The sequence below is a fragment of the Stegostoma tigrinum genome, chromosome 7 (assembly GCF_030684315.1).
Source record: "Stegostoma tigrinum isolate sSteTig4 chromosome 7, sSteTig4.hap1, whole genome shotgun sequence".
Lineage (NCBI taxonomy): Eukaryota > Metazoa > Chordata > Chondrichthyes > Orectolobiformes > Stegostomatidae > Stegostoma > Stegostoma tigrinum.
In genome coordinates this window covers 19292684-19305526 of record NC_081360.1, presented here as the reverse complement: position 1 = coordinate 19305526, position 12843 = coordinate 19292684, and the positions used below count along the sequence as shown (strand labels likewise).

Below are 12843 nucleotides of genomic sequence, written 5' to 3'. Positions count from 1 at the left end.
CATAGACACTCAGCAAAGAAATACAGTGCTCTGAGAAGTAGAAACAAACATCAATCATCTGCTAAAGGCCACCTTAGCAATGCTTATACATTCGTTAACATATCGGTGATCAACTGAAATTGCATTGTTGCAAATCAGGCACATGTTATTGGAATAATGGGTAGTAAAGTAAACCCAGTGTTATGGAAAAACCATGTTATACAAAACTGTGGACAGCACTGAATGATTCAAAGTGAGTGCTCTTCTGGGATCAGTTAAAAGAACAAAGCAATTTATAAAAGGCAATTTAAACTCTTTCTTTCACATTGAAGAGTTGAAAGAGCTTCCTGTTACCATTTTTCATACCTGTATTTCTATATTTGTGGCGATAGTACGGGTTTTTAATTGTGCTAGTTAGCTCCTTTCACGTAACAGTATTTGCAATTCAGCCCCAAATACTTGAGGTAACCTCCTCTGCCAACAGAGGAAAACGTCAGCATAATAACCTTCATACAACATGGAAACAGATCATTTGGTCCAACCAGTCCATGCCAAACATAATCCCAAACGGTCAGTCCTTAGCAAGGGGCTCACCTTTGTCCCCCTACAACCACACATCAACGAATACCAGTCACGGTTGGACATAGAGCAGTTTTTCTGCCGTCTTCGCCTCCATGCCTACTTCTTCAACCGGGAACCTAACCCTCCTTCCACTGACCCCTTCACCCGCTTCCAACACAAGTCCTCCTCCTGGACACCACCCCCAGGTCTCCTACCCTCCCTCGACCTCTTCATCTCCAACTGCCGTCGAGACATTAACCGCCTCAACCTCTCCACCCCTCTCACCCACTCCAACCTCTCCCCCGCAGAACGGGCAGCCCTCCGCTCCCTCCGCTCCAACTCCAACCTCACCATCAAACCCGCGGACAAGGGTGGCGCAGTGGTAGTATGGCGCACTGACCTCTACATCGCCGAGGCCAGACGCCAACTCTCCGACACCACCTCCTACCGCCTCCTCGATCATGACCCCACACCCGAGCACCAAACCATCATCTCCAACACCATTCACGACCTCATCACCTCAGGGGACCTCCCACCCACAGCCTCCAACCTCATTGTTCCCCAACCCCGCACGGCCCGTTTCTATCTCCTTCCCAAAATTCACAAACCTGCCTGCCCTGGTCGACCCATCGTCTCAGCCTGCTCCTGCCCCACCGAACTCATCTCCACCTATCTGGACTCCATTTTCTCCCCTTTGGTCCAGGAACTCCCCACCTACGTCCGTGACACCACCCCCGCCCTCCACCTCCTCCAGGACTTCCAATTCCCTGGCCCCCAACACCTCATATTCACCATGGACGTCCAGTCCCTGTACACCTGCATTCCGCATGGAGATGGCCTCAAGGCCCTCCGCTTCTTCCTGTCCCGCAGGCCTGACCAGTCCCCCTCCACCGACACTCTCATCCGCCTAGCTGAACTCGTCCTCACACTCAACAACTTCTCTTTTGACTCCTCCCACTTCCTACAGACTAAGGGGGTGGCCATGGGCACCCGCATGGGCCCCAGCTATGCCTGCCTCTTTGTAGGTTACGTGGAACAGTCCATCTTCCGCACCTACACAGGCCCCAAACCCCACCTCTTCCTCCGGTACATTGATGACTGTATCGGCGCCGCCTCTTGCTCCCCAGAGGAGCTCGAACAGTTCATCCACTTCACCAACACCTTCCACCCCAACCTTCAGTTCACCTGGGCCATCTCCAGCACATCCCTCACCTTCCTGGACCTCTCAGTCTCCATCTCAGGCAACCAGCTTGTAACTGATGACCATTTCAAGCCCACCGACTCCCACAGCTACCTAGAATACACCTCCTCCCACCCACCCTCCTGCAAAAATTCCATCCCCTATTCCCAATTCCTCCGCCTCCGCCGCATCTGCTCCCACGATAAGACATTCCACTCCCGCACATCCCAGATGTCCAAGTTCTTTAAGGACCGCAACTTTCCCCCCACAGTGATCGAGAACGCCCTTGACCGCGTCTCCCGTATTTCCCGCAACACATCCCTCACACCCCGCCCCCGCCACAACCACCCTAAGAGGATCCCCCTCGTTCTCACACACCACCCTACCAACCTCCGGATACAACGCATCATCCTCCGACACTTCCGCCATCTACAATCCGACCCCACCACCCAAAACATTTTTCCATCCCCTCCCGTCTGCTTTCCGGAGAGACCACTCTCTCCGTGACTCCCTTGTTCGCTCCACACTGCCCTCCAACCCCACCACACCCGGCACCTTCCCCTGCAACCGCAGGAAATGCTACACTTGTCCCCACACCTCCTCCCTCACCCCTATCCCAGGCCCCAAGATGACACTCCACATTAAGCAGAGGTTCACCTGCACATCTGCCAATGTGGTATACTCCATCCACTGTACCCGGTGCGGCTTCCTCTACATTGGGGAAACCAAGCGGAGGCTTGGGGACCGCTTTGCAGAACACCTCCGCTCAGTTCGCAACAAACAACTGCACCTCCCAGTCGCAAACCATTTCCACTCCCCCTCCCATTCTCTTGATGACATGTCCATCATGGGCCTCCTGCACTGCCACAATGATGCCACCCGAAGGTTGCAGGAACAGCAACTCATATTCCGCCTGGGAACCCTGCAGCCCAATGGTATCAACGTGGACTTCACCAGTTTCAAAATCTCCCCTTCCCCCACTGCATCCCTAAACCAGCCTAGTTCGTCCCCTCCCCCGACTGCACCACACAACCAGCCCAGCTCTTCCCCCCCCACCCACTGCATCCCAAAACCAGTCCAACCTGTCTCTGCCTCCCTAACCGGTTCTTCCTCTCACCCATCCCTTCCTCCCACCCCAAGCCGCACCCCCAGCTACCTACTAACCTCATCCCACCTCCTTGACCCGTCCGTCTTCCCTGGACTGACCTATCCCCTCCCTACCTCCCCACCTATACTCTCTCCACCTATCTTCTTTACTCTCCATCTTCGGTCCGCCTCCCCCTCTCTCCCTATTTATTCCAGTTCCCTCTCCCCATCCCCCTCTCTGATGAAGGGTCTAGGCCCGAAACGTCAGCTTTTGTGCTCCTGAGATGCTGTTTGGCCTGCTGTGTTCATCCAGCCTCACATTTTATTATCTTGATAATCCCAAACTAACCTAGTCCCAACTGCCTGCTTCTGGGCCATATCCCTCCAAATCTTTCCTATTCACATACTTATCCAAATGTCTTTTAAACATTGCAACTGTGTCTCATTCTACCACTTCCTCATGAAATTCATTCCCTCTCCATTTTGAAGGAATGTTCGTTGCAATGGCATTACTGTAACAGCAAAATGGTTAGTGTTTTCACATTAACAGCAACCTCAGTATATGAAGCTGGATCTGCAAATTGAAGATATAGAGGTAGGACATAAAAGCAAGAGAGCTAGATTATTTCTTCAGCATACCATCTTTATTGCAGTAAAGTGTCCTACATTGCTTCACAGGTGCATTATGAAACAAAATTAAACCACAAGAAATAGTAAAACAAATTAGAATAGATGACCAGAAGATTAGTTGAAGAGGTAGGTTCTAAGTATCGTTTTAAAGGGCATGAATATCCATAACACTGGTACCCTCAGACTTAGATATTCCAATGCACCCTTTGCTGGCTTCCTGTTTTCTACCCTCCTTAAACTTGTGCACATCCAAAATTCTGCTGTCCATGCCCTAACAAGCACCAACTCCCATTCACCCATTACAACGTAAGGTGGTGGCATATGGTATTATCACTCGACTATTAGTCCAGAGACCCAGGCTAATGCTCTGAGGACTTGAATTCAAATCCCATGGTTTTTGTAAAAATCCATCAGATTCACTGTATTAGGGAAGGAAATTTTTCATTCCTACCTGATCTGGCCTCCATGTAACTCCAGACCTGTAGCACTGCGATTGATTCATAAATGGTTTGAGCTAATCAGTTCAAGTGGCAATTATGGATGGGCAAAACAAAATACTGATACCCCTGAATAAAACAAAATCTTTGAGCTCTGTTTTAAACTGGCTTCTCATTAAGCATAGGCAGCAACCTTTCTACATAAGGCCACCATCATATGGCAAATCACATTGGCTGGGAATGGGGAAGTTTCACATACTGCAATTTTTCTGATAAGTGAAGACACCAATCTGAGAAAGGCAGATTCTATGAAAGGGATTATGAGTTGTTCCACTTTTGGTGTTAGTGCTGGTTTCCGAGTCACCAACGATCATGCTGACATGTTAGCAACAGATGATGCCCTCCTTTTCCTCTGTTGTCAGCAAGAGCCACCCGTGTGTGAAAATCAATGCTTCTGCCCTTCAGGTCAGGTTTGCAAGTATCCTTGAAGTGAGCTTCTGGACGTCCTGCTTGTCCACAGTTCTGGCTACCTTGCCACACAGAAAATCGTTGGGTATGTGACAGTCTGTGAATTTTTTTTTTCCCCTTTATTCATTCATGGAATGAGGGCGTAACTGGCCAGGCAGCATTTATTGCCCATCCCTAATTGCCCAGAGGGCAATTAAGAGTCAACCACATTGCTGTGGGTCTGGAATCACATGTAGGCCAGACCAGGTGAGGACATTAGTGAATCAGATGGGTTTTTCCGACCATCGGCAATGGATTCACGGTCATCATTATATTCTTGATTCCAGATAATTATTGAATTCAATTTCTACCATCTTTGCCCACCTTGGCAAAGTCACCTATGCACGATGCTGGGCAGCATACCTGGAAGATATGCCTTTGAACAGGCTGCTGTATTTGTGATTTTGTCCTCCATGATGCCCAAAATATGCTCAAACAGTGAAAACAAAACTTGTTGACTTCCTTTCTTGATTGCTGTAAGTTGTCTATATTATACAACAGCTGCTGAAAACACAGACCTCATAAACTGGCATCTTGATCCAAACAGTCCATTTGATGTAGTTCCATGTATGCTTCATAAGCTGACTAAACATGATCACTGTATTCCTGAGCATTTATTCATTTCTGTAGCAAGATACGGTTTTGTCTGTGGCTGCAGACCCAATGCATAGTGTGTTAATGGTTTCCAGCAAGGATAACTATGGTTAAGTCACAGCTGATTTTAAAATTCTCATCTTTGCTTTCAAATCCCACTCCACAGTTTCATCCCTCCAAATTCTGTAAATCTCCAAGATCAGTTTTACACTTGTAACTACGTGAACAGACAGCACAAAAGTGAGAGAGAGTGTGATGGCGAGGTATGAAGGAGGGAATTCCGGAGCTTTCAATCTAGCCAGTCAACAGAGCAAAGGAAAAAGAAGTTGGGGGCATTTGCAAGAGGCAAGGACTGAAGGAGAACACAGGCCTCAAAAGGAGATACAAGCTGTTTAAAAAATAGCAGGATCTATAAGACAGCACCAGAGAAACACAATGAAATCCACAGAGGAAACACCAAGAAAGAAAGTGGCAGTGTTACATTAAAATCCACTGCAAAGACTGGCAAACATATAATCATGAACAAAAGAGAGCACAAAACTATAAAGAATTAAACAACTTAACCAAAATGATTATCATCATAAAGTGTAAAAACACAGAGGATACAGGATTTCAGCTGATAGAAATCATCAGATTCTAACTCTCAACACCCATCGCAGCATCAGATCGTGCAAAACCCCAAGTCTTCAAATTGAAATAATGAGCCTCACCATATTCATCAGCTCCTTCAACATATCTCGTGATGGCTGGCCAAGTGTCTTCAGAACTTCATACAGCTGCGTGTAACCAATACGTTCTTTGAACACCTCCTGGTTTTAAAATTTTAAAAAGAATGTGAGAAAATTCAATGCAAAGTAATTGACATACATTTAACTGGTATTAAGCATCTTACAAAAAAATGTTCCTTCACTCCAAGGAACCCTTTGGGAAGCCCAGAAGTTAGTGGGGCAGTAATCAGTGCAATGGGAGTGCAAAGTTCCCTACAAAGAAGCAGCAGGGTGTAAACTTGCAGCATTGATTTCCATATCTGAGCCAGCTTTTCACAAGACTGCGATGGCCATTGAAACTTCACATGGCTTTCAAAGAGGCAGCACTGTTCTGGTGGGCAGAATGTCCTTCATCATTCCACAGTTTTTGCTCCCCTTCCCAGTCCCAATGTGTAAACACAACGTGTGGTGCTATTCTGAGATAAATTGAATGCATTCGCTGGGAAGAGAGTGAAAACAATGCTCTTCTTTTAACTCAAGTCATTCAAGTTGGAGCTTTAGTTCTGTTTTCATTTTTTAACAAGATTATGAATTAAGCTTACCTTAGCAGCTGGGGATTTGTGCATCACTGCAGTCAAAGCTTGGATCGTTGCTACAGCTAGACTATCCAGGCGACCCTGGCACACCTAGAACATCAATTAGACTATTAAGATGCAACTAGCAAAGATACTGACCAGTGGAGGAATACTCATTCACCAGCGCTCTGTTCTCAAAATTGGAATACAAAGGTGAAGAAACAACATATCAAGACTTGGCATTTAACTAACATTTAAGAAGTGTAATATTATCACAATTGGGGTTATTCTGAGGGAACAACAACTACAAATTCTGGTTTTAAAACACTATTAATAGAAGTGGGAATCAAAATGATCCAAAGATGGGTTACTAAACATTAGGTGGTACTGGTGACAAAAGAAACCTATCTTGAGATTTTGTAATTCAAATAAAAACAAACATATCAGATTCAAATCCGCTTAATTGGAGGCCTATACATTGTTTTAGTTTGAAAGCACAGGATTGTTTGGCATGGGCTGAAGATGTAACCTCATCTTCATTAAACACACAAATATTAAATCTCTGGCAGTAATGATTCAGGATTGACATTACTATTGTTGCCAGTTCTGAGCCTCCTGCCTAAAGTAAAGCCCACTTCCACTACGTGAAAAGCAACAAAGTCCATGTTGTGCCAGATTTCTCAATTTTGAATCACTGAAATAGAGCCTTAATATGGTAGGTTTAAAAGAAGTCCAGCAGAGCATCACAAGACAATCTTGTGATGAGCAAAGTTTTAGTATTTCTCTTCTCTGCCATCAGTTTTACACTATTACACTTAATGAATTTTGGAGCGGCGAGATTTATTGCCACACTTGAACTGGTTATTGGCACTGTGCTAAAATAAATTTAACAAGGTGAAATGACAAATGCTTAGAAAGCTAGTAGGAATGACAAGTCTTGACAATACCCACAACCATACAAGACAAGCCTACAACAAATCTTCTGTAGCAAGAACATTATGCGGCATGCCACACCCACTCCCATTATTCACGTAAGGTGGCAGTGGTCAGCTTCGTAACGAAGGCCAGTGAGGAAAAATACGCACCTTTAACAGTTACACCAGGATACATTTGATTCTTTCGTTTCCAATTGCTTTGCTTCCACATGCAGCAGCTAGAGTTAATGTCACAGACATGCCATCACATAATTAAATGAGGCTACTTAATGAGGCAATGTTAATCCGGAAAAAATATTTAGTTCTGAAAAGTTGCACTTTCAGTTGGCAATGTGAAAATTTATTCAAAATTAAGTAAAACATTTCTGAGGATGGCAGAAACACTTACACAAGATAAATTGTAATACATAAATTTGCCAAGAAAACAGCCATACTTTTAACGAGTGCACACTGGCGTCAAAAGGCTGGGCCTTCTGAAGGGGAAGTCCAAATTAAGAAACAGGTAAATGGAACTAAGATAAAGATCAGGCATAATCTAACTGAATGATGGAACAGGCCCTTAGGGTGGAAGGCTTCCTCAAGTTTCTAGCTCACGGAGATAAAAAGGAGTCTATTCAACAATCACTTTGTGAAATCCTCATTTTAAGATTTTGCTTGCCACTCATTCATAGTCTTCATATCCTAGGATGCTGAAATGGTGTGTTGAGCAACAATGTATAACAGAGCTCGAATGGCTCAGAATGTACACCACAAAAGTGTCTGTGCCATCAACCTTGGATACGCAGTCTGGTGGCCACTTAGGATTGTCCAATCTTGACTTCTGAGGAGATTCTGCAATCGCCTCAACTGGCCTTTTGTTAGGCTGACATGGCTTTATGAGAAGCTTAATTACTTTCTCTCTGGCCTAGGATGCTGAGCCACACTGATTTCAACTCAGCTAGCCCAGCATAGCCCACCAATGATTTTCGAAACCTTTCAGTTAAGAATAAATCAGCTATTCACCGGATTATCTGACACGAGCACAATATAGAATTTGGTAAACACAACAAGTACAGTAACGTGTCATTATTTTCAGTACCTTAAGTGTTTGTGCAATCCTCAGAAGTGACTGATCAGCAGAACACCCAAGAACTTTCAGGTTGTTGCTGCAACTCCTCACCAGACCAGGTCACTGTACTATGCGGGTAGCACCAACAATAAGCAGCAGGACATCATACACATCTGCCTGTGCACCAAACAACATTCAGCTTCACTGGCAACAAAATTACCCACCCATCACCACAGTGCAGAGAAATCAAAGGTAAACCCTGCGAGATAATAGAAAAGTGTGCTTGGAAATGCCATGCCAGTATCAAACACCACATGCCAGCTTGCACGTTAATTTTCAAGAGCTAACTCAAGGGTTTTGCCTTTCCTATAACCTATACTATTAATTATTAAATACTGAACAGGTCCTTCCAAAGCATCCATTTTAGATGTGAAACAGCAAAAATTCTTCGGTTCTTTAATTTGATAACAAGGTAATTTAAACAGAAGTAATGTATCTTTATCCAGTGCCTTCAGTGTACAAAAACACCACGATGTTTTAGAGAGGCATGATCAAAAAGCATCAGACAGCAAAAAGGGTGCAGTCACTGAAGTTTGTCAGGAAACTAATTTTTGAAAGGGAGAGGAAACTAGTGGTTTTAAGCAGGGAATTCCATGTGCAGAGCATAGCTGGTGAAAACAGGACTGCTAAGAAGAAACTGATGCACAAGTGGAATAAAGATAGAGGCAGAGTTTTGGGAGGCAGCTAATATGGCAGGAGAAAATGAAGGAGATAGAGGAATGAGGAACAGACAAATTTAAATATGTGGACGGGAGTTTTAAAATTGGACACTGCTGGCAGAAAGCCAGTGTTAGTCATCAAACACTGGCATGTGTGCTCGAGGTCTGTGCAGTAATGGGTAAACAGGAATTGTTGCAAATTGGGATATGAGCATCTGTAGTTTTGAATGAGTTCTTGCATACGGAGTTAGAAGATCAGAGGCCAGTCAGGGCAGCATTGGAAAAGTTGAGTACAAAAACGACTAAAGCCTGAAATAACAATGGAGATAGGAGTCCTCTATGCAACAAAATCTCAATAGTAATTTAGAAGTTTATAATTTGATTCTGAAAAATCTCTCCCAGCCCAGCATTTCCCTTTTTGTTTATAGTTGAGAGTTTGCAAGAATGACCATAGACATTACCTAAAGGTGCATAAAGGTCCATTATACAGTATATGACATGGAATGAAATTGAACTCTCAAGTGAAATTAAATTTACAATCCTGAATACGCTAATAACTCTGTTACTCAGACTTCCCAAGAACTGTTACTTAATTTATTCTTTCATGTGATGTTGGCGTTTCTGGCCAGGCCAACATTTGTTGCCCGTCCTTATGTTGAGGTGGTGGTGCTGGAGCTGCCTTTTTGAACACTACAATCCACATGGTGCCACAACAGTCACAGTTCCTTTAGGAAGTGAGTTCCAAGATTCTGAACTAGCAACAATGTCAAACCAGTGGCATAAATCCAAGTCAGGATAATGAGAGACTGGGAGAGAGAACCTCTTTTCTCTTGCATCTGCTATCTTTGTCTTTCTGCACTTTAGGAGGTCACGGGCTCGCAAGATGCTTTTGGGGCAGCTTTGGTGGATTCCTGCAGTACAGCTTGTAGGTGGTACACACTGCTGCCACTGTATTGTATGTCAAATAAAGAACAAAGACTATAAAAATTAAGCGGCTAATATGTGGAACAACAATGTCAGTGCTGAGATTGCTAGATACTAGAGTTTGTTTTGGCCTGTAAATGAATTTTCTTTTTAAATGTGTGTGGCAAGAAAAAAGAATAAGGTAACAGATTAAATGTGTGTAAAACTGAATCAGCCCATAATCAGGCAGACTGGGTGCAAAACGCTACAAGGCGAGGTTTTTAGATACATTTTAAAACAAAAATAGTATTGGCCATTTTTGATAAGGGAACGCAACAGACTGATCGCTACAAAGACAGAATAGGAGGAAAAAATGATTCACGTCTGTTTTTGATGTCCAGAACATATTCTCAGGCAATAAGAGACATGATGTCATCCTCTTGAAGACAAACCATGAATCCTGTGCCAAGTTCCAGCATTGCTACTGGTATTTGAACACTCGGGGGCCCAGACTGAAGAGGCACATTCCTGTTCAAGTTTGAAAGAATAATTTCACAACTACACGCAGGAAAGCCTGCCTAGAGTTGCCACATTTGGGTTTCAGTTCAAATCACAAAAATAGTGGGATTTGCAAAAAAACACCCTAACTACCAGATTAGGCAAATGCTAAATGTCCACAATACTGTTTAAAAGTAAAACAGGAACCCATTTTCAGGCCAACATTGCTTGCTCAACTGATGAAGACCCCACCAGTCAAATAGCCCCAACATTTAACATCGGTAAATTAGGCTCAATCTTTATTTATGTGGGCATACATTTGGAATTCAATTCAGGACCCCTCCCTTTAAGAAATGATGCAGAGAAATTTTACAAGAATATATTGGGGTTGAGGCATCTTGGTTATCTGAAGAAAATGGGTTTTCTTTCCTCACATTGGTGGTGGTTATGGGGAGAATTGATAAACTGTTCAAAGGGATGAGGCAACATGACACAACAGATAAGGTCAAAATGGGTTTCATTGCCACAAGGGCCAAGGATCAGAAAACACATTTAAAATGATGGAAAATGAAGATTTTTTTCTCCCCTGCTGTTGAAGTGTTATGATAATCTGAGATATACTGCATGACAGAGTGGTGGAAGCGGATTTGGTATTTTCAGAAGGAAACTGGATACATATTTCAAAAAGGAAAAACTTGTAGATCGTTGCAGAGGAGCTAAATGTATAGCTCTTTCAAAAGATTACATTGCCTGCTTTCTTGCTGCATCATTCTAGGAAATCAGTAGAATTTTAAACAGACTCTCTTTGCCATTTTAAGATCGTTATGGTCTAATGCTTCATATAATGATATACATCTCGTCAAGTCATCAATTTTTCATTGCCAGTTGGAAAAGTTTCAAATGTACCTTTATTACGTTATTAAAAAAATTAAGGCACTGACAAAATTTACACTGTTAGCTCAGAAAGGGAAATTTACAACAGGGGGAGCTCCAAAACATCAAACGTACACTGGAGCCTGGGAGGAGTATGTAGCAAGTCAATATCACTGTGAAGCAGATTAGGAAGGGGAACCCACATGAGAAGGGCAGTGAGAGTGGGAGATGAAAGTCAACAGCAAAGAACCTTTTCACAAGAAAATGGGTGGATGACTGGTGGGTATTTATTCCATTGCTTGTTTGATTGGCCAAATTTAAGCAAGGAGAAGTTATTACAAGTGAACAGTAAGTTAAAAGTGAATTTCTCAAAATGCAATTAAATAAATAGAAGAGATGGCTAGCAGGAAGTATGGTGCAGCGTTGTACATGGAAGCTGATGGGCACTCATGTGATTCACAGTGACTACATCTGCAGTAAATGTTGGCCACTCAAGGAAATTTGGTTCAGAGTTAATAAGCTGCAGTCCCAGTGGTAGATACTGTGAGATATCAGAGACAGGGAGAGTTACATGGACACTGTTGTAGGAGACAGTCACAATTTTTTGATTAATTGCCCAAGAAAGGAGGGGGCTACAAAGCAGGAAGCTATAGGCCAGATAGCCTAACATCTGTAATTGGGAAAATGCTCGAGGAAGAAATGTGGAACATTTAGAAAATATTAATGCAATCAAACAGTCAACATCGTTCTGTAAAAGTGAAAGTGTTTTACAAATTTTGTTGAGTTCCTTTTGATAATAGCAAGTAGTGTTGATTGAGGGAAATCATCTGATGTAGTGTATTTGGATTTCTAGAAGGCAGTGTGGTATCACAAGTAGTTATTGCATAAGACAGGAACTCGTTATATTAGGGATAATGCATTAGAATGGATTGAGGATTGGTTCAAAACCGAAAACAGAATTGGGATTAATTGTTCTTTTTCACATTGGAAAAATGTAACTAGTGAAGTACGACAAGGATCAGTCCTAAGGCTCAATTACATATCATCTATATTAATGGCCTGTAACGAATCCAAATTAGCTAAAAATTAAAAAAATAGGTGGGAGGCCATTTTGGGATGAGGACATAAAAAAATCTGTAAGGGGCACATAAAAGTTGTGCAAACAGGCAAAGTCTTGCTAGATGGAGTTCAATCTGGGAAAATGTGTTGACACGCACTTTGGCTGGAAGAATCAAAAGGCAGACTATTGTTTAAATGGAAAGAGACTCCAAAATAAGTACAGCATATATGGGGGTTGGGGTGTTCTTGTGTAAGAAACAAGAAGTTATCATGCAGGTGCAACACACAATTAGGAAGGAAAATGAATTATGACCTTTATTGCAGTTGAAGAATAGAGTAGTCCTGTTACAAGTATTGGCTGTTGGTGTTGTGAGCCATAGCTGGAGAACTGTGTAGTTTGGTACACATACTTCAAAAAGAATATATTGGCATTGGAGGCAGTTCTAAAGAGTTTCGACTGACTGCTGGAATGAAGAGGTTGACTTATCAAAACTGGTTAAATGGGTTAGGCCTTTACTTGTTAGAGCTGAGAAAAATATCATGTGATCTTAC

General features: G+C 43.1%; 1 protein-coding gene across 11 annotated transcripts in view; it reads right to left on the bottom strand.

Moving 5' to 3' along the window:
* Positions 1-12843, bottom strand: part of nbeal1 (neurobeachin-like 1) — a 214191-nt gene that overhangs the window by 94045 nt on the left and 107303 nt on the right. For all 11 annotated transcript variants that reach the window (XM_048533953.2, XM_059647081.1, XM_048533951.2 and 8 more), the window contains 2 exons: positions 6284-6367; positions 5685-5783 (listed from right to left, as the gene is read on the bottom strand). In XM_048533953.2, the coding sequence (XP_048389910.2) occupies positions 5685-5783; positions 6284-6367 (183 nt within the window). The remainder of the gene's footprint in view (positions 1-5684; positions 5784-6283; positions 6368-12843) is intronic.